This window comes from Seriola aureovittata, chromosome 14, assembly GCF_021018895.1.
Source record: "Seriola aureovittata isolate HTS-2021-v1 ecotype China chromosome 14, ASM2101889v1, whole genome shotgun sequence".
NCBI lineage: Eukaryota > Metazoa > Chordata > Actinopteri > Carangiformes > Carangidae > Seriola > Seriola aureovittata.
The window spans coordinates 16034455-16056067 of NC_079377.1; the positions used below are offsets into that span (position 1 = coordinate 16034455).

Sequence of the window (21613 nt, forward strand, 5' to 3'; positions counted from 1 at the left end):
AAGTAGGGCAAGTGGCTGAGGCTAAGGACTGCAATTCCATCCAGCCTGGTTCATTTCAGTCATCCGCTCAGTGCACAGACGGGACAAGGAGTGCAATTTCAGCGCTGCTTCTTTGTCAAAGCCCCCCAAAAGATACAAAGCTTGAAGTCAAAATGGTAAAGTACGTGCTACAGCACAGCGAGCTGAAATCCGAGGAGGTCCTGTCGGAGTCCGATGCGTCCATGGACCAGCAGGATTTCGGAGAGATGTCCGACTATTCTTTCAGCGACGTTTTATACTCCAAATGTTCCGCAATGGACCAAATCGGCACTTTTATGAAGAACGTACAAGTGCTGCTCGATGCAGCAAATTACATAGAAAATATCGAGAAGAACAACGGAAGTAAGTAAACACGGGCTGTAGGGGATATTACCATGTAATGCGCCGAGCAGACAACAATAGAGGCGAAGGCGACAAAAGACGCGCAGCGGACAGATGAACTGGCCCGTCAGCAGCCAATGATATTTCACCTGCTCCTGAAAAACTATTGTCTAATCGACCTAACACTTTCAAATTATTATCAGTTCACGAGAAGCCGGAAAATTTGCTCATTTTTAAATTCAGGAAGCAAATGCATCGCCAGAAACTGATTTTTATTGCAACAATAGCCTGCAGCTAAATTATCTTATTCCCCTAAAACTGGTCTTTGGCAGACTATGGGAGACTTAATTGAGCAGGCAGGATTTCATGTCATATCATTTTTAACAGGCTTATATGTGCACATCTAGGTTAATACATGTAGACATTGTGGTTTGCGACTCCAAATGTCCCCTTTAATCCTCCATCTCAGTTTCTCGCAGCTCCTCACGATGCTTCCCTTAAAATATCATGTCCATTCAAAAAATGTCGCATTCACGGACCTTCTTGCATCTACAAACGATGTGATTCAGATTTCATTTCCTCTAAACATTTTCAGTTGAGAGCCTAGCTATCATTTTCAGAGGCAGCTGGTGCTGCTTCCTTGTATGTGTTGTTCACATGGTTTCCACATGGAACAAATTGTAAAGTTTTCATTGGTCGGGAAACATGTTCCCAGCGCCAGAGTCACTGCAAATAGCCAATCACACACAGGTTCATGTTAAACGTAGTATGTTACTGGGAAGGAGGGGTCATGGGAACTGTAGGCCTTTTTTAAGCAACAGTAAGAACACAGTACTGTAGAATAGAAAGGAGTTTTGACAAAATATTCTTTCTCATGGCCCACTTTTCTGCTTAATGTGGGCTAAGTACAGATTGGCCAACTCACACAAGATACATAATTACATCATAAATGTCAATCATAGAGTGTATTAATAGGCTATTAATATTTTCCAAAAAGGGCTGTCTGTCTTTTATTTTGTCACATATGAAGGTGTAATGAACAATTTAGGGCAAATGAGGTCACACCCATCATTGCAAATCCAAGCCTTCATGAAGCTTTTTGCTTGAAGCACATTTTTAAAAAACTGTACTATAAATATTTATATATACATGTAATCCTCTTAATCTTCTTTATCAACAGAATGTGAGCATGGGTATGCTTCAACATACCCTGCAAACCAGACTGCACATCAACAGAAACAACGTAAATTCAAAAACAGGAAATTGGACAATATTCACAATAGGTAAGTAAATTATTTTGAAAAAGGTCCTCAAATGAAATTTAGTCGATGTGAATATGATGTTTGTCTTCATTTATGTATGTGATACAAAAGGCATTTCAAATCCTCTCTGATACACAGTGGTTAATAATAAAATTGTATAATGTGCTGTATTTTGCATTAATAAGACATGTAATCCAGTTTTGTTTCTATATTTATAATTTCAACAGGTCAGCACACAATGAACTTGAAAAAAATAGGTGAGTAAAACAAGACTGAAGAGGTGATTTGTGTGCATGTCTATGATTAAACAGACAGTAGTGAAAGGCCATGAAAAAGGAACAAGATGTAATAGTGAGAGGTTGAAATAAGGGAAGTCATCATAGAGATTCCTACATCTGTCTGCCTTCAACTTTTGTTACATATGTGTGACAAGTTCACATTGTACTCATGCAAAAGTTGTACCGTAGCAGGAGAAAGATGCAGTCTTTAAACTGCTGTAGCTACACAGGGAGTTTATCTCAAGCACCAGCAGGCTCAAAATGGAGCTTCAAGCTGATAAAACCCAAAGCCTTCTCCATTCTGCCATGTTTGCATATTTTGATGCTATGCTAAACATGTTGACCATACCATTTCACAACGAGATGTACCGTAGCCCTATAATTCAGCTTATCACCACAGAACTACCAGAAAGGGCGTTTTTATCAACAACTAGAAATTCTCCTCCTGTATACGATAGCATTTTGCAAGGCAAATAAAAGGGAGGTGTAATGCAGCCTCAGTAGCAGCACTGTTCCTGGAGGACATGCAGACATTTCCCCAGTCAGCAAACGGGAACCGTCTGTTTCCAGACAACAGGGCTCCTTCCTGAGAGATTCTCAGCTGCAAATCCAACAGCAGCTTGCTTCTATAGCTCCAGGATGTGGCAGCCTCTGCTTTGAGGGGGAAACAAATGTCACGACACATTTATCCTAAAATTAAATGTCCAGCCATGTGTGGGAGAATCTTAGCTCAAGTGATGAGAGAAAGGGCATTTTCTAGAGGAATGCTTATTTCGTATTGTACCTTTTTCTTTTTTCTTACAAAATGGTGGCCAACGCAGGGAGAAGAGATGACATCACAACTTGACCTACATTTTACTCCATTATTTGAAAGGATAGTGAGTGTCCTTTGCCAGTTTCTGCATTCATTCAGACCACAGGCCCAGAGGCCTTGGTAGATCAGAAACACAGCATTGGGCTGACCTCAGCAGCTTTCAAATCTGGGGCCAGACAGATCTATATGTAATTTCAAAAGTATCCGATGGTGTTGCTAACTAGCAACATGGATAAACAGATAAATCAAGTGCCTCAATAATTTGACTGTGACATTGCTAATGACAGATGGATTAATGGTATCATAATTAGAATCAATCAGGACCAATCAAATAGATGTTTGCCTTAACTATTACAATTCTAATCAAATTGGATTAGGAGGAAATATCATAACTGGACTAATCAGGATCAGTGCAGAGGACTAGAATACATTAGCCTGGAAAATTTATCCTCAGCTTTGTCATGCATATTTACTCTCTCATTCACATGTATGCTGTCTCTAAATGGAAATGACCCTTCTTGATTGTGTCTCCTCCCCCAGACGAGCACATCTCCGCCTGTGTTTGGAGAGGCTGAAGTCCCTCATCCCTCTGGGACCAGACTGCAGTCGGCACACCACGCTGGGATTGCTCAACAAGGCCAAAGCACATATCAAGGTGTGGTAGTCTGAGGAAACCCCTGCAGCAATGAAAACACTAACAAAGCAAATGTGTGTCTCACTCACAGATATCTGGAATTAAGAGTTCTGTGGCCGTTCCCTTGAGTAAAAAACGGTTGATGTTGTATTGACAGCAGATATAGATCTGGAGTACTATAAAGGATGACTTTGATATACAAGGGAGGGTCCATTTCTTTCCAGTGTGAGACCCAGTGTGAATCCATAGTGATGGAAAAGAAAACCTAAGCCTCACCAGTCAATAGTCTGATCCTGTTTTGTATTTTAGAAGAAAATTGTATTCAGTCTCCTAGCTCTCACTCATGGTGGCCAACAGTCTCTGGTTTGCTGCGCTTTACAGATACTCACTGTCCATCAGGTGTGATCACAGCGCAGCTCCACTCTCTACAAAGAAAGCTCAATATTTGGCCTGAAATCCACCTGAACTCTGAAATTCTGTACATCTATGGGTGTGTTAGTTCAACACGTTGTTGCCGGATGAAAAGGTTGAATTGAAATTGCTCCCATTTGTTTTGTAATCATACTTGACTCGGTATAAACACCAGGGAGAGAAGAGGAAGTCTGGATTTTCTACCTCTTATTTGAACTTTTTTGGCTCAGTTAAATGTCTAATGTAAAGATTAAGGACAGTGAACACAGAACTGAGGCCAGTTTGGTGATAAATTGTCACCCAGTTGCCTCACGTCAATACTGGTTAAATTAGATGTACAGAAACAGAGAAGTTAGGGGTTTTCCCAGACACTTCTAAACAGTAAACTGTTTTCTCAGAACTATTAAATGAACTGCACCTTCAGGCACTTTGGCCTCAGCATTAGGACATTGTGGTTGCTTCTCAGTTATTTCAGTTTTTCTTTCCCTTTGAACAAATCACCCTGGAGCTGTTGCCAGGGCTGTCCTTTGCAGGATTTTGAACCCTTGGCAAGTCTTTGATTAAGTCTTGTGTCTTTCACTCTACAGGATAATGTGAGAATAGTGCACTGACTATTGGTCTTGAGGGCACCAGATCTGTCCTAATTGTTAGAGCTGCCTGCCCGAATGGACCACTGAGTGTGTCTGAACTACATGAGACTGAGGATAGGCTCAAATGATTCTGCAGTGTCAAAGCATCCAAGACTCAACACTGTGGCTCCCCCGGTGGCTGCAATCTAAGCCAGACATTTTTTTTTTTTGAAATATTCGCCTTTCTTGGCCCCAGTTTGTGCAGGCTCCTGCAGTGAGAAGCAGCTGAGGGATGACTGAGGGCTGCAATATGAAAGCAGTCCTGGCAGCAGTCTGTGGGAGTGTATCACAGCGGGGGGTAATGGATAAACACCTATGATGTCAAGTGTTGACTTTGGACCTGCCTGTTTGAAGTCCAGGAAATGTGGCTTCTGAATGCTGCTGTGTTGTATTTTTAGAACCAGAGGCTGTGTAGTAGAGTAAAAGGGTGAAGCAGGTGCAGCCAGCATGAAGCTCACGGCTGCAGGAAGTAAAAAAAAAAAAAAAAAAAAGAAAGAAACACCCTGTATTGTGCTACAGGACAAGCACAGAGGAATGCTACTCTTACTTGTACCAAACTCCATTCAGAACAGGGTCATTTTACTGCTTTTCTAATGGGAAACATTACTCAGCACATGGTTCTAACAAAGTCTCATCTTTTAGAATTTATTCTAGCTCACAAACCTCATGTGGTGTATTTTGGTATAAGAGGGTAACGGTTAAAATAATTACAAAAAGGTTATTGTTATGCAAGCAAATTGGTTTTGGTGTTGTTGTCTGGCTCGCCATATGTTATATTTATGTACGTTCAAACAGGAACATTTTTTTATATCTGGCAAATATTTACACATGGGAGACATTGGAGGAAATGAACCATATTAATCATAATAATAATAATTCATTTTATTTATGGGTGCCTTTCTAAGCTCTCATGACACTGTCTAAGACACAAGTCTTTAGTGTTCAGCTGGCTTGCAAATAAAATGTTAGGACTTACTCTGCCACTACCTTCGCATGTATCAGTTTTTTGTTTTGTTTTAATTTATGGCATGATCAGATGTGATTATTGGCATGAAGTGTTTGGTTACTCCCTTCCCTTATGATTACACAGGTTCATAGTGCATCTCCAGGACTTTGGTTTTAGCGTAACCTAATATACTGATAGTGAGCAATTTGTCTATAGAGGCTTTACTCAAAACTAAACAAAAACCAATGACCAAAGTGGGGAAGTTTAAACAAATAAAGTAGAGCTAAGAAGCCAAAAAGCAGGACAGAATGATCTTTACTTTCATTTGTATACTGAAACCCACCCCCACACACAGACACCAGCTATTCCACTATCCAACAAGCAACTTGCTATTCTTGTGTGTTGAATAATTTATTAGAAGGCACGGGGGGGTGGCAGCGACAACTACATATTAACATCGCAGTAGTGCACACCAGATAAGTTCTCCATCCTCTCATGCATATACAGTACTTTGCAGTTAATCATGAGTAGTATTTAGAGAGGTGTCATACACGCACTGATCATCATCATTATCTTTAGGTTTCTACACAACAACAATAAAAAAATTAAGTCTCATGTATTTCCCTCTTTTCAGAAACTTGAAGAGGTGGACCGGAGGAGTCAGCACCAGCTGGAGACCTTAGAGAGAGAGCAGAGACACCTGCAGAGGCAGCTAGCCCAGCTGCAGACTCATGGAGAGAGGGAGAGGGTCCGCACAGAAAGCCTGGGCTCACGGATGGACTCTGACCGCTCAGAGTCTGACAGAGGTTAGTGTCCAAATTTAGGACAAGGGCAGATTTTGTATCATTATTAATGTTTGTAATTTAATCATTTTAATATATTTGTTTAAAATCTGTCACCATATACGGTTAGAAAAGCACAATTTCAAACATTAAGACTTGCATGATTCATAAAATGAATCCATATTCATGTTGGTGTTTTGTTTTGTAATTGAACAGAGGAAATAGAAGTTGACGTGGAAAGCACTGAGTTCTCCCATGGAGAAATGGACAGCGTAAGCACCAGTGGCGCAAGTGACCTGGACGACCACAGCAGCCGGCAGAGCTTAGCCAGTGACGAAGGATACGCCACATGCAGTCTAAAACTGGCCTTCTCTGCTTAAAGCACCAGCCTATACATTCACTTCAGCTGCAGTCTTTTATGGCTTTCACCTCTCCAAGTACCAGCCTACAGCTCCATTCTCCTTCGCAGTTTAGGTTCCCTGTCTTAAGAAGAACCAACCTCAATCCCACCTGTACCTGACAAATGAAACATCTACTCCACCTGAGAACCAGCCTTAAGTTCAACTCAGTCTAAAAGTTTAAAATTGTCTCCTTCCAGAAGTCAAGGGGCTCCTCTACATCAGTCTGAAACATTTTATACATCAGCCTCAAACTTAACTTCTCACCCAATATAGTTTCTTCATTTTTAAAGTTGACTAAACCAATCACCTGAATCTCCCTTTACCCATAGCCAGCTTGAATCACCTGCACTCAATACTGATCCTGTAGAGGACCCACGAAGGGGAAACTCTACCTTTAGTCAAGTTGATCTTCTGAAACCAGCAAAAACACTCACACACAAAAGAAAAAAAAAAAAAAAACAGTACCAGCTAGAAGCTCACCATTGGGAACGTTTGCTCCATTTGCCTTGTAAAAACATTGCCCTTTTCTTTGGATAATATATCCAGAAGGCACTTCTTGTCAGTGAACAAGCCAGTGACAAGGGCTACAATGTCTGCATTCCAAAATGTTTATTACACTTCTATAACCTCTGCTTTAGGACCCACAACCATCATTGATCCACGTGGTGTCCCTCTTCTTGACTGAAGCACAGTCATATCCAAACAGGTGGTGTAGTCCACCCTTGTTATTCTAATTTATTTTGCATATGATTATAGTATTTATTTTTGGTATATTTAATTGTACTGTAGCTAGGTCTTGGTCATGCTTGAATGAAAAAAAAAAAAAACAACAAAAAAACTGCTGTTAAAATTATTTTTTTCATTATTATTTTTTTAATGTTTACCCAATTACTTGATGTAATTAATCCCCACTGAGGCATATGCAGTGCTACAGGTTTAGTGCATTACTCAGTGGTGTTTTGCTGAAAGAAGGAACCATCTCTTTCACACTGTGCGCATATTCTATTTCATTTTATCTAGACAGTAATAAGCTATCCCGCACTTGTCCAAGTACAAGGTTCAAGCAATAACGCGTCTAGTTTTTATCATATCTTTAATCTTTAATGTTGGCTGTGTTTATGACACACTTCTGTCCGTCCAACACCAAATTACGGTTTGCTAGTTCTCCACTTGCTCCAGTAGTGGTATCAGTTATTAACAATCAACAGTAAAAATGATTGTAATTGATTAAAAAGAAAAAAAAAAGCTATGGTGCATGTGTATTGAATGTAGCCTTTCTAATCATGTTGTAATGTGCTTTGGATTGAAAAGTCTTATACAAATGTCTGTAGCATGAACAACATACACACTACAGAATACTAGTTTTGGTTTATACTTAAATGTTTAATACAGTATCTTTTTTGTATTGTAGCAGAAAAAGTACAAGTTTGAATCCTTGAAATTAGGAGACTTCCCACTAATTCAATGTATATTTGACACATAGAATTGCACTGCTGACCTGTTGGAATCCATGAAACCAAATAAGACAATATGACCATCACCATTTCAATATGACCATGTATCTGCATTTTTCTGGTCCAAGTCCTAAGTAGATCACCACCAAATTGTGTCTTAACATGGGTATGACTCTTGCACAAAGTTCCTTGTTACAGGTCTTTTCTCCCCCCAACCTGTTTGGGAAACTATAAAATGCACTATGAAAAAGACTTTTGTTAAGGAAGTACGTTGAAGCACACCCCAGAATGTTTTCTCTTGTGCTTAATCAGCCATCCAAGGTGACTTTTTTGCAAAACATGTGCTGCTGGTCCCCTGCTAATACTTTGTTACAGTTCCTGACAACTGTCCCTGGAATCTTAATAAACCTCTTCTACCCAGACATTACCATTATTGTCTTTTTTTGGTAAGCCTACCATTATTATTCAGATAATAAACTTGGGTTTCTTGCATTACACTGACATATTGTAATTGTTTCCCGGCGTTCATTTTGTTAAAAGAAAACACAGGTTTCTATCAGGTCTTCAGTTAACATAGTCCATTAAACATCCTGAACTAACAAAGTCGAACATCTCAAACAAAAAACTCATAGAACTTCAATGGAAAAATGGGTTGTATTTAAAGTTGCAGCGTGCTGCTCATGACATGGATTTATTAATAATGATACAAGTCTTTACTGCCACCTACAGGGCCTGACAGAACCACAATGAAAAGGTCATGTAAAAACAGCCCAAATGCGGTGGAGGCAACTCTTTAAAAAACTGAAAAGGTAACTGTTTATTTCACTGTTATATATACAGAAATTAAAACGTAAATTCAGCCATCTCAAATCAACGCCATTATCAATGTTCAGACACACCAAGAACTGGTCAGTATTTAAAATCCAGCCATAAATGTTCACACTAAAACTACAGGTGTATTTTTATACACATTTTAGCAAGTGTTTGGCCTCGGTGGAAGCTGGACAAAAACAGCAAACTTTTCGGCTTTTCTAAAACACAGCTTCCTGTTCTTACATAACAAGTGACCTTGTCCAAGTGCAGGGAAAAATGTTTTTTCGTTGTACCCACATAATATATAAGGAAAACTACATCAATATTTCAAACAATGGTGTGCAAGCAATTCCTTTCAAAGCTTTCTTTACTTGAGAAACTTAAATCATGTATAAACACAATGGAAAGCACTGATATAGCTAGTATACAGTGAATTTTTATGTACAGAATATATTAGGTCATTGGGGCATTAGATGTCTGACATTGTACTTTGATGTGTCATGGTACTGGGTCATAGGCTTGTCTGCAATACCACATGTTCCCACTCCCACCTTTCCATTTACGCTTTCTGGAGATGCAAATATGCTCCTCTTTACCTACAAAAAACAGAAAATCAATTATTAATGGTTACAAATGTTCAACTTTAGCATGCAGTGTGACAGACAAGAGAGGGATGATGTAAATTAAAATTACATATCACTGAAACATTCATGCAATTGTGTGAATTAGAGGTAGAGTACAAGACCAGATCACAAGATCTTGTGACTTAATGGTGTTCTTGTTTTGTCAGTTGTCTTTTTAAAATATTCTATTTTCACAGAGCTGTTGCCCGGCTAATTTAAATGCAATCCCATTGTGGGATTTCACAACTATGCACTGCTGTGGGATATAATATCAAGCAAGAAATTAGACATCTACAGAGTATAACCTTTGTCCACTCAAATAAATTCAGTCCTCTAAAAAAACAGAAAACTTACCTGTCCTTTCTTGTTCTTTGAGTAGGCTTTGTTGTTGAACTGTTGCCACTTTGACTTTTGTTCCTCCCTCTCTTGCTCCAGCTCCTTCATCCTCTGTACCTTCTTCTGGGCTTTCTTCTTCTTATACTCTCTCTGTTCTGCTATTTGCTCTTTCCTAAAAAGACAGACAAGGAGAAACATTAGTCCTGAACAATCCTATTCATGATGTATAATTACAAACATGTTGTTATGGATATGAAATCTACTTGTTGCTGTTGAAGAAGTTTAGGTAATCTATGCACATGCAAGGTGTCTCCACTGTGTGTATGTGTCTAGAAATTTGTCCCAGAGTCCATTTTTAATCAGTCAATCAAAGTAACAAAAAGTCAAAGGCCCTATTGCATGTAAAAATTCCAAGATTATTTCCAACCAGTGAGGACTAATAAAGCAAGGTGTTGTAGGTGAATACTACATATACTGAATACTACTCCACTAGCTGGTGCTTACTTCGTAGAATTACACTCATACAATTTAAAAAGGAGCTGGTCATAATTATAAAGACCAAGGTCTACGTGAGACAAAAAAAAGGTTAATTAAAAATCTAGGTATGGTGTAGTACAACAGAATTGTAAGTGCCCTGATGTTTCGAGCTACGTGTTCTTGGTGGATATCTCATTAAAATTTCAGAAGGGAGCTACAGTTTGTGGACCTTTATTTTTCTTTCTCATGTTGTTTCATTAGTCCAGCACCTTTTCATGTTTTGCAGGATGTGTGCATTTACTACTTTTTTAGTGTGCTCTGTTGCCCATGAGTGAAACCAACCAAGCTTCCAATTACTACCAATTATGGCTCACACAAGGCAAGTATAGATAAAGACTGCTCATATATTTTGATTCAAAATGTTAATAAGCATGATTTAAGCACAACGAGAGAATGTTTTTTGTACATACTTTGATTTGGGCTTCATACTTCCATCCTCATCAGAGCGTCTCCCCTCCTCTGCTGCTTTGAGGTTCTGCAGAGGGATCACTTCAGCATTCCCGTATCCACTGAAGGTAACAGCTGCAGTGCCGTTCTCTCGGTCTATCTCCTCAATCTCAGCCTCATACACCCTGCCAAAAAATCACGTCTGTAAGCAGGTGAGTATGAGCCAAAGACTCAAGCTCTACTTAAGAGGCAAAGTTTAAGAATAATATATAATAATTTATGATAAGTGAATATGTTGCACATGCGAACATTAGATATTATCAGAGCATTTTCTATGAACATCCCTCAAGAATGTTGTTGCCCTTAAGTTCAAACATGCATGAAGTTGTGTTCCAATTCATCTCAAGAACAAAATGCACTAATTATCTGACTACAATTAAATGTATTCATGCTTTTGTCCAAAGTAATGTATTTTGTCTTAAGTGACATACAATCTCAGAGACCTAAGATAAACTATTAATATGAATTGACAGAAACTAATCCATAAAATCATTACTCTAATTGTAGTGCTATAAGGCATGTGGTTGCATGGAATGTTTTCATGAGAAGAGGCTGGTGACACTCACTGTCCATCCTGACTCCACACAGCCATACACCTGTCCCCCACTTTCCAGCCATGTTTCAGGGGGACTGTGTCTGACCCATTAGTACTTGAAGCACCATCAGTGGGTTGTGAGGTCAGGAGGTCTTTTGTCAAATCGATGACTTCCTGCGGGATAAAACAATGAAAAAAAGAGTCATGCAGTGTGCAGGCAATTTTCCCCCAGTTAAAGTTTAGTTAGCAATTTTAGTTGTTTATACATCTGAAATTATTAGTCTTATGTCCATGAGAATCCAGAAACCAAGATTTTGCTCAAGATTATTTTGAGTTTAACTGATTAATCAATGTCTGCAGAATACCACAAAATACTTGGAAGAAAAAAGCTGATGAGCTCTTCAAATGTTATCTTGTATGACCAAAAGTCCAAATAAAAGACCAAATCCAGCAATGTTCAGTTTACTATGATACTGTGACAAACAAAACATCAAATCACCATAGGAGGAACAAGAAACAGCAAATATTTGACATTGTCCAAAAAAATTAATATTCAAAAGATTTGTTTAATTTTGTCGATCGACAAATTGATTCGTTGACTAATAATTGCAGCTTCTATACTTTTGATGTGTCTCATTCACACAGACGAACAAACCTGCAAGTCTTTCTGGAGTTTAAGGAGGTCTTCATTGTCTGGGTCGGTGGATAAAGCAACTTCTACTTGCTGCAGCTGAGCTTTGTAACTGCTTAGCTGTTTCACCAAGTCGTCTGACATCTGTGTGAGAACAAAAAAAGCTTTTTTTGTTGTTGTTGGAAACCTTGGCTAGCTGTATTAGCACATATTCGATTAGCAAGAAGTAAACATCTTCGGTTAGTCAGCTAGCTTACATTAGCATTAACGTAATCACTCAAATTGCTTGTGTAACCTATATTACACCTATATTGAGTTAAACATAGGCTAGTCAAAATCTACAGGAAAGATGTTGTAAGATGTTATAACATTAACGTTAGCTTCAAACGGCTAGGAAGATCCCTCGGCCCTCGTTCATCGACGTAAATTTACCGTACGACGGCTAAGTTACTGCTAGCTAAGAGTGGCTGAGGGGAATCGCAAAACAAAGAGTAATCTTACCTCCGTAAAAATGCTCTTGACCAATAAATACAGTTAGCATTCAAATTTCCAACTCGATTATTTGCCAAAAACGACTGCTTAGAAGAACAACAGTCCGCTCGACGTCCTCCGGAACACAAATACCCAAACGGAAGCCCGTGGAGGACTTTCTCGCGATAACATGGCATCTTCTTCTTATCTGGGTTTTAATGGCAGCTTGCATCCTAAATGTTGCACTGCTGCCACCTTCTGGAGTCAGGTAACTCCTAGCGTGCAGCATTTCGGATTTTCTTCATCAATCATGTTCTCATTCGGGAATAGTTACACTATTAGGCTACAAGTTCTTCTATATTCATTTATCGTTTTATCGCTTTTTTTCTTCTCGCAGGCTTTATCCAGGTAACTGGCTAATTTGAATGATTCATATATGAGCAGCCAACTCACTCTTTATGCATCATCCATATTTACAGTTTAAGTCAATATCTGTTTTAATCTTACTAAACAAAATATTACACAGGTCTCAGTAAAAAGGGCAATGGAGAACAAAACATAACTCATTTTCTATATGATTCAGACAGCACATTTCAGCAGCAAGTGTTATAATAGCACATGGCACACAGATCTTTGGTTTTGAAGCTAAGCTCTGATAAACAGCTCCCTCAGTGTGTTTGTCTCACAAACGGCATGTGAGCCTCATATACAGTATGTTATGGCTTGTTCTACCACAAATAATGTGGCTGATTGCAAACATAAAAGACAGAGGTTGTAAAATACAACATTGTACACACTGCACCCATAGGTCATGTACATAAAAGTAGATATGGTCACAAGTAGACAAAGGCAGTTTGAGAACCAGTGCCATAGTTCACAAGAAAGAAACAGGTTCACAGATGTACAGATGTGCCTCTCTTCAAACGATACATGTTGCAGGGACGTAGTGCTACAACATTCTAGACTCTGTACTTTAGATTTACTAAATCTAGATTTAGTACTTTAAATATCATTGAATCATTATAGTCTAATAGACTACAGTTATTACTTCTATAAATCAAAAATATTGTTAATGTCATAATCAGCCAATGGTTTCAGATCTGCAAGCAACACCAAATTGCTTTTAAATCTCCAGCAGCATATGAACCCCGCCCATTCCCATTCTCACTGAAGTGGTACAAGCATCACAGATCCTCAGCGTCAGATCAAGCCCATATAAAAGACGTACTCTCCACTTCAGCCACAGCAGATGAAAAGATCTGCCTGAGCCAGCACTATCTACAATGTAAGTCTGTTTTATGAAATGTCTTCCAAGGGACTTAACGGCAAGTTTTCAGTCTAAAAAGGTTGGTGGATGAAGAATTATTTTTTAAAGAATAGATGTATTTTTAAAGTTTCTGATGTGGGAAACTGGGAATAAATCAAAGTTCACTTTATTCCCTTAATTATTTTTCATTTTGGTCTTTTAATATAAAGAAACATATCTTGTAATTTTTCTCTGACGATATCAATGTTCTCACTGCTAAAGAGGAAAGAAGCAACAGTATTTTCCAGTCAACAAAATGAAGAGACTCAATCTTCTGATGCTGTGTTCTTGAATGGATGCAATTAATACACTGCTGGCAAGCAAAGCTTCCGAGCCTCCTCACAGAGCACTGTTCGGACATTATCGACACCACAGCTCATCCTGATGGGTTGTTTTATCTTCACCAGAGAAAATGAGACTTTGTCTGTCAGGCACCCTTATACTGTGCAGACCTCTGTGCCTCTAACGATCCTGGTTGGTATCCTCATCCTGCTAACTGTCTTTGGCAATGTCATGGTAGTAATTGCTGTGATCACAAGCCGAGCCCTGAGAGCACCTCAGAACTTGTTTTTAGTCTCTCTGGCATGTGCAGACATCCTGGTTGCCACCTTAGTGATGCCATTCTCTTTAGCGAATGAGCTGATGGGTTACTGGTACTTTGGTAAAGTGTGGTGTGAAATCTACCTGGCTTTGGATGTGCTCTTCTGCACCTCATCCATCGTTCACCTGTGTGCCATCAGCCTGGACAGATACTGGTCCGTAACTCAAGCGATTGAGTACAACCTGAGAAGGACACCACGCAGGATTAAATGCACAGTCTTCATAGTTTGGGTACTGGCTGCCATCATTTCATTCCCACCGCTTATCACAATGAAAAAGAATGAGGGGAACAAGGACAGCCCTGATTGTAGAATTAATGAGGAGAAATGGTACATTTTATTCTCCAGCACAGCCTCCTTCTTTGCACCCTGCATCATCATGATTATGGTTTATGTTAGAATCTACCAGATTGCCAAGAAAAGAACAAGAGCCTCGCCAGGTGAAAGGCAAAGAGAAAATGGCAACTTAGAGGACACAAAGTGTGGTCTGGACCCCCTGGAGAGAAAAGACAGAGGAGGGAGGGAAGTGGAAGAGGGGGACGGCAGAGAAATCAATGGGTTCGACATGGAGGAAGAACCCTCCTCTTCGGATGGGAATGAAACCATGCTATGTTCCCTGAAGAAAAAGAGGGGTCTAAGGACAGTCAAAGTGGCTCAGGTGAGGCCTGGAGAAACCTCTCCAAAGCCAGATGTGCAGCCCTGTGTGAGGGTGAGCAAGTGGAAAGGAAGGCAGTACAGAGAGAGGCGCTTCACATTTGTTTTGGCTGTGGTTATGGGAGTGTTTGTTCTCTGCTGGTTCCCCTTTTTCTTCACATACACACTTGCTGCTTTGTGTCACCTCTGCTGCGAAGGACTTCCAGAGACACTGTTCAAAATGTTTTTCTGGTTTGGTTACTGCAACAGCTCACTAAATCCTGTTATTTACACTATTTTCAATAATGACTTCAGGAGGTCTTTTAAAAAGATCCTTTGCAAAACAAACAGAAGAGGCTTATGAATAAGGTTTTTGTGCATGAACTTCAAAAACTGCATTGTTGGTCCTCTACATTAAGGCTCAAAGCCAGTGTAAATATTACATTAAAATTATGTTAGAAGATGTTTATTGAATGTTTGAAAAATGTGAAATGTAGCATATACTACTCTTCTGTTTTGACATTTTGTGTAATTCCATGTCAGTAAATATTTGTTTTGCAATATAAAAAAATCTCAAATGTACAATTTGTTTTACAGCTGGTATTCCGCCGTGATAACCTGTGAGTTTACACTTTGACACTGTACAACTGTGATAACATGGGTGATATGTCTTCTTCTACGTCTGTGTGTGTGGTTTTTTTTTTATCTATAATCTGTCATGCTTCGGGTCCTAGTGCGATAAAATTTAAAGACCGACTGAAAGGAAAGAAAATTGTGAAAATGAAAAGAATAATGTGGGTAATAGAAAAGGCAGATGTCTAAAGCTCATATCACAGCACATGCAAACTGCATTTATCAGCTCTTCAAACTGACAGACCACAATGTAGTTCAAGAAAATGTTTACTCATATTTGTTATGCAATATTTTATAAATACTGTAAATCCACTGAAATGTCAACAGTGTGTAAACAAACCTGGCAAATTATTTTATTATGACTGAAAACAAATTATGTACAAGAGAAATGGAATGTCAAAATGGATGCATGTTATTTGGAAAATAAACCTCTCCCTGCAATAGTCATCAGAATAAAAGAAAAGACAGATTTAGAAAAGCAAATAATCGTAAATGCTACAATGCTATTGCAAATCAAATATCTTTGTACAACAGTACAAACAATACCAAGAGCGCATGACAGCAAATTGTACTCAAAAATATATTCCCACCCCACACCCTATCTCGTTCTCTCATAACAAGCACAAGAACAAGACAATTATATGAAGAGAAAATTATGCCTAGGAGGTACGGGTGGCACAACAATACTGAATGCAGTTTAACATGAATTATGGCCCTTCATATCAGGATATCATTAAATCCTCCCCTGGAGTCAAACAGAAATCGTGCAGTGATAGAAATATGAGTGGCTGCTGCAAATTACACTGTGAGGTTAATATCCGCACAAGCTTATCAATGTGTCGTGTTCCTTGATTTGGTCTGTTATCAACGCGCCCCATCTCTTCTCCTTTTTAGCACAGTTTTCACAGCACTATAACCTTTCTTCAACAAATAGACTTTTTGACCAGTATCAGTATGTGAATCTCAAATAAAGTAAATGCATCATCCATAATTGTTTTAACTTAGCAAACATTTCCACCAACAACCTCTCATGCATACAGCAAATAAGTGATTCCCATGACTTGGTCTCTGGGACTCTAGAGTTTTGAGATTCCTGTGGTACACATGTTTGGGTTTAACCATGTCCCTGAGTCTTTAAATACAACATCCAGTATTTACCACAGATGGTAGACTGCTGATAGTGTTCCCACGAACAATCTGACAAAACCTTGGTATTAGAGGAGTTATGGCAACAAGAATTTATGGAGGATGAATCTTTTTGATTATAAGGCTTTGTTGGAGCACTGATGCTGACAGTTGGTATCGATACGTTTAAACAGCACGGGACAAATGCGTGTCATAACATGCCATAGAATGTAAGAAAAGTGAAGAACACATAGATTATTATAGCTGTTGGAACATTTCAGCAGGAGTAGCTCTTTGTATTAATACTGAGCGATCGACATTATGTAATATTTACTACCATAAAATATTTGCAAGACAATCCTTCATATATAATATAACATTTTTACCAGGCACACCAGTATGTCTTAAAAGATTGAACTGCAGAGATTGCCTTCTGAATGCATCATTTAATTAAAATGACAACCATATTGGATGCATACATTAAAGTTTTTTTAAGCATATGCTCACCAAAAAAGATAGAGAGATGAAATGCCAAAATACCCATTACAATCCTAAAAATTCATCAAGAGCTGAAGGGGAAAAAAACAACTCAATGAAAACAGTTGACTTGGCAGTATTTAATGATTAAAATGATGAAACCACAAAAACATTGGTGACATAAAGAATTAATTGTGTTAATGAATGCTGTCAAATGTGTCAGTGAATTTAGTTTTCAGTCTCCTGCACCTCACTCCACATCAATGTAAATTACAGTTGGTTACAAACTCTAAACAGTCGGTTACTTTAAGGATTGCTATTCTCAGCGTGTACGCCCACACACGTCCATTTTCGCTGTCTGCTGAGACAATGATTTATTTCCCCCTCTAAAGGCCACTTCAGAGCGTCACGATTTATGCTTGTGACACCACAGCTATTAAAACTATGCTTTATAAGCTGCCTCTGGCAGGAGTTCCCATAGCTTTCACACAGCTCCTGAGTCAGTCCTCTCCATTTACCTCTAATTTCTCCTGCCTACAACACAATAAGTGCTTTTTAAAGCTGCTTGTCATGTCTCTCAAAAAGGTTGGTAAACTTAAAAGACCAAAGAGAGCAGGCTGCATCCCAGACATACAAAGATTGTCGAGGCAGGGTCGCACAGAATCAGACAAAGGCATCAAGACCATACTAACCAGTTTAAATCATAGCTAGTGATGAATAGAGTGTTTTTAATTGAATGTTGGGTCATTCATTATGGATTGAGCACAATGCATCATGCACACTTGGGCGTATAATATGTCCTCCCTCTTGAATTGATAAGGATGCAAAATAATCAAATGATAGTCTGAAGGATGTAAGCAGCAGGAAATCCTGTTTAATTTGCCCCGTGCAATCTCACTCTCACTGATTTCTCTTCCCCTCCTGCTCACCATCACATTCACAATCAAGATTTTACTCAATGAAAAATCTTACTATTATTAATATTTTTTGAATGTGTATAATGCAATTTAATAACAATATTTCTAGGTACAATATGCAGAGTGTATATTCTGCATGTGAATGCATTTATGCAAAAATTGATATGACCAACCATATCAGTAAGAAAACTGAAAATTTAGATATTTCCTGAATGACTTCCCAGGCCCAATGTTTTCTGCTTACTAAGACTGGACCTATTAGAGGCCATTCTTGATCTCCAGTCCTTGAGAAATGGATTATTGTGATTTGTGCTGGGGATAAAGTTAATCAGCTAATAGGGTCTTATACTTTCTTAGCTCATCAAAAAAGCCAAACATGCTTGTTGGGAAGGGGTTCAAGAAGACCAAAGGAAAATAGGGACCCAACTGGGAAAATGAGAGACAAAACACATAGTATATATAGAATTTGCTAAATATATCAAATGCATCAACAAATGGAAGTTCATTCTTTGAGATAGTCTTTATTCATCCATGCTTTAATATATTCACATTACCTCCTTTTTGTTTCTAGATGCAACAAAAAATATGGTAAAACTATTAATTAAAAAAATTATGTGATTAAATTAACAGGATTGTATTGCACAATGGATTTTGAATTTACCTAATTTATACAGAATTTACCTCAGGTCATGCTGTTCGAATGAAAAATATAAAACTTCAGTAAAATGTGTTTCTTGCATCCATACATAAAAGCTGAAAGTATATGGTATGTATATGGGATTGTATTGGTGCACAAAATGTGTGGGTCACTTTTACACATAATACTCCATCTAAATGTCCCTATAGCAGTTTTATTCAATTAATGTGACTGCTGTTATTGTTAATGTTACTAATGTGACTGTGAGTTATATCACTTTAAGCAAATTATATAGAAAGGCTTTTTTTTCCTGCACTCTGTCTGTCTGTTGTGTTTGCTCATTTTGAGCACATTAAAATTGATGTCTGAAGTTTTATTTTATAAACAAATTCTCTTTTACATGGTACTGAACTTAAGTTTACTGAACTCATTTGAATGAGACAGAAGAAAAGAAGTGGGGGGGCGAAAGGGTGAAAAGTTTTAAAGCTGAACAGTTATGAGTTATCCCAAAATATGGGTCTTACTCGTTTAAATATCAGTCACAGAGAGTTAACGTTTAATAAAAGTATACAGGATGTAATATTAAGTAACTCCAATAACTCATTCTCCTTGCTCATCATCATCAAAAGCAGAGATACTCCCGCCTTCTGTGAAACTCCAAGCACCATCTACAACAATGCTTCTAGGCTCTGCAGCGAATCCACATTCATGACAAATGAAGCTTCTGCTCCATGCACCATAATTCTTCCTTAGCCATCTTGTCCCGTCTGTGCTATTGATCGTATCCAATTTCAGTCTGGCCTACTCTACTCTTCATGCTTATGCACACCCCCCATCCCAACCATGTGCTTCTGGATGATGTCAGCTACACACAGACACAGAGTAAACACCAACTCCTGATCAAGCTTACTATCATTGTGCTTTATCTGTCCACACCAGCCACCTGTTGTTGACACCAGTTCATCCTTCAACACGCTGTCAGTTATCACACACCTACACACAGATAGAACAAACTGTGCCTCACTATAAACTGTGACATCTGTATGTGCCCTCTGCTTCTCCTTTTTACTCTTGTCATCTGTTGCAAAAGTGTCAACATTGTCTGTTCTACCTCTTTTTAACAGGGTATTAGGCAACAAGGCAAACCGACTGAGTATTGTCATGGACAATGGAATAATAAGTCACAGAAACTGATTATTTAAAGTCAAAACATGACATGATTACATTATGCAGAGTGAGTGGAATCAATATATGAGATATAGTTTCACCTCTATGGACAATTTACTTTTTTTACACAGTGTTCCCGTTTCAATGGGTATTAAACAGATTTTTCCAGCATAGAGGTGGATGGTGGACTGGCCCTGCTAAGGCACCCGAACCATTGACCAAATTCCACTTATGAAGAGTAGTGGTCGTAGTCTGTCTAAACATTTAAAGATGTATTCTCCCCTGCACATGTATGACATATATACTACACTTCAATACTTCAGTAGTGCCATTTGACACATGGATTCAGGTGAGTGTGTTGTGGCAGTTACCTCTACTGGTCAGCAGATGATGTTTCCTTTGGCCTTTTTTCCAGGTGATTTGTACTGAAAGATTCGCCTTCTCCAAACATTTGAGATGTAGGAGGTGGACTGAGGATCCTTTCCACTGCTGTAAAGGTAAATCATCATTTTATGAAAATGTTATTGGCATTTTAGTGTTGATATTTTTTGTGGTCATTGTTTAGGATATTACTAGAAGCAACTGTACCCAATAAGCTGGCTGAATAGCTAGCTATATTTTGGTATGCTGATGTTTGAGAGGCTATTGGTTAGGGTCAGCGGTGGGAAGTAACTAAGTACATTTACTCAATTATTGTACTTAAGTACAATTAAGAGTTACTTTATGCGAGTATTTCCATTTTTCTGCTACTTTATACTGCTACTCCACTACAATTCAGCAACAATATGGTATACATTATTGTGAAATTGGCCATTTTGTATAATAAGTACTTTACTTTTAGTACCTTAAGTATATTTTAAGTAAAGTAAAAGATGTGAGTAATTATTACACCACTGGTTAGGGAAAATATATGAAGATAGCTATATAGGCTGAATAATACTTGAATTATTTTATTGTAATGTAACTGACAGTGGACGGATGGCCTATTTTGTATAAAATAATTATACAAACCCCTTGTAGCTAGCCCCTATTTGCCTCTTATGTAGGCTAACTAACACAGTTAGCTATTATTTTTACACTTGAAACTAGACGAGCTACAAAGAGCTAGCATTGTTTAAACATTCTGGGAAAATTCCGCGGGTGGTTTTGCAGCACTTACCGGTGTTTTGAACACGTTTCGACATTCCATTGAAACCAAAATAGATGCGATATACTTCACGTCTACGTGGTGCTACGTGCAGGTAATTCCCAGATGATTTAAGAAATGGCAACCGGAAGTGACGTATCTTTTGACTCCATTGTGGTACGAATCTGGCGGGGAACGAAAAAAAACGAATCTGGCGGGAACATGAGCGCTATATTTTAAAATATAAAATAAGTGTAATTAACGATTAAAATTAATAAAGAAATAATAACAAATACGTGGTGCGTGCTGGGTGCAAGAGGAACTCGAGGGTCATTTTGCTGAGTTGTCTTTGGTCGAACATGCGTAAAGTAAGTGTTGTCCAACAAGCTGTGTGGTTGCATTTATCTTTCCGAAAAACCATGATTTAAATGTAGCATGTAAACAAAGAGATACCGCTGGCAGCTGGTAGCAAACCCAGTCAAATAAGCTAAGCACAGACGACTTGATTTATTTGCACTGCATGGCAATATTGCTGTCTGGCAAATTGAACTAGCCTTTATAGATAATTTGTATGCAATATTCCATCTGTTACATTTTGAGTTGTCTATTTATCATCATCTATTTATTTG

The 21613-nt window shown here is 38.5% G+C and overlaps 3 protein-coding genes across 3 annotated transcripts; 2 read left to right on the top strand and 1 right to left on the bottom strand.

Moving 5' to 3' along the window:
* On the top strand, nucleotides 1–8393 carry LOC130181888 (max-interacting protein 1-like). The gene is made up of 6 exons (XM_056396366.1): nucleotides 1–381; nucleotides 1541–1643; nucleotides 1850–1879; nucleotides 3255–3369; nucleotides 5969–6140; nucleotides 6333–8393. The coding sequence occupies exons 1-6, from the start codon at nucleotides 153–155 to the stop codon at nucleotides 6494–6496; spliced, it is 813 nt and encodes a 270-aa protein (XP_056252341.1). The 5' UTR covers nucleotides 1–152; the 3' UTR covers nucleotides 6497–8393.
* Nucleotides 8394–8606: 213 nt separating this feature from the next.
* Nucleotides 8607–12538, bottom strand: smndc1 (survival motor neuron domain containing 1). Its single transcript, XM_056396367.1, has 6 exons — nucleotides 12395–12538; nucleotides 11918–12037; nucleotides 11294–11436; nucleotides 10691–10852; nucleotides 9762–9915; nucleotides 8607–9380 (listed from the first exon to the last, which is right to left on the bottom strand). Exons 2-6 carry the CDS (start codon nucleotides 12035–12037, stop codon nucleotides 9243–9245), a joined length of 717 nt encoding a protein of 238 aa, XP_056252342.1. The 5' UTR covers nucleotides 12395–12538; the 3' UTR covers nucleotides 8607–9242.
* A 66-nt stretch (nucleotides 12539–12604) lies between these two features.
* LOC130181887 (alpha-2A adrenergic receptor-like) lies at nucleotides 12605–15957 on the top strand. Its single transcript, XM_056396365.1, has one exon. The coding sequence runs from the start codon at nucleotides 14055–14057 to the stop codon at nucleotides 15264–15266; it is 1212 nt and encodes a 403-aa protein (XP_056252340.1). The 5' UTR covers nucleotides 12605–14054; the 3' UTR covers nucleotides 15267–15957.
* Nucleotides 15958–21613: the final 5656 nt, after the last annotated feature.

What these genes read in the sequence shown, in the direction of transcription:
- LOC130181888 (XM_056396366.1), top strand. Translation starts at nt 153, where the DNA reads ATGGTAAAGTACGTGCTACAGCACAGCGAGCTGAAATCCGAGGAGGTC. An exon ending in TTGGACAATATTCACAATAG is followed by an intron (nt 1,644 to 1,849) that starts GTAAGTAAATTA and finishes TAATTTCAACAG; the next exon opens with GTCAGCACACAATGAACTTG. An exon ending in CCGCTCAGAGTCTGACAGAG is followed by an intron (nt 6,141 to 6,332) that starts GTTAGTGTCCAA and finishes GTAATTGAACAG; the next exon opens with AGGAAATAGAAGTTGACGTG.
- smndc1 (XM_056396367.1), bottom strand. Translation starts at nt 12,037, where the DNA reads ATGTCAGACGACTTGGTGAAACAGCTAAGCAGTTACAAAGCTCAGCTG. An exon ending in AACTCCAGAAAGACTTGCAG is followed by an intron (nt 11,437 to 11,917) that starts GTTTGTTCGTCT and finishes TTTATCCCGCAG; the next exon opens with GAAGTCATCGATTTGACAAA. An exon ending in GTGTGGAGTCAGGATGGACA is followed by an intron (nt 10,853 to 11,293) that starts GTGAGTGTCACC and finishes ATTTTTTGGCAG; the next exon opens with GGTGTATGAGGCTGAGATTG.
- LOC130181887 (XM_056396365.1), top strand. Translation starts at nt 14,055, where the DNA reads ATGGGTTGTTTTATCTTCACCAGAGAAAATGAGACTTTGTCTGTCAGG.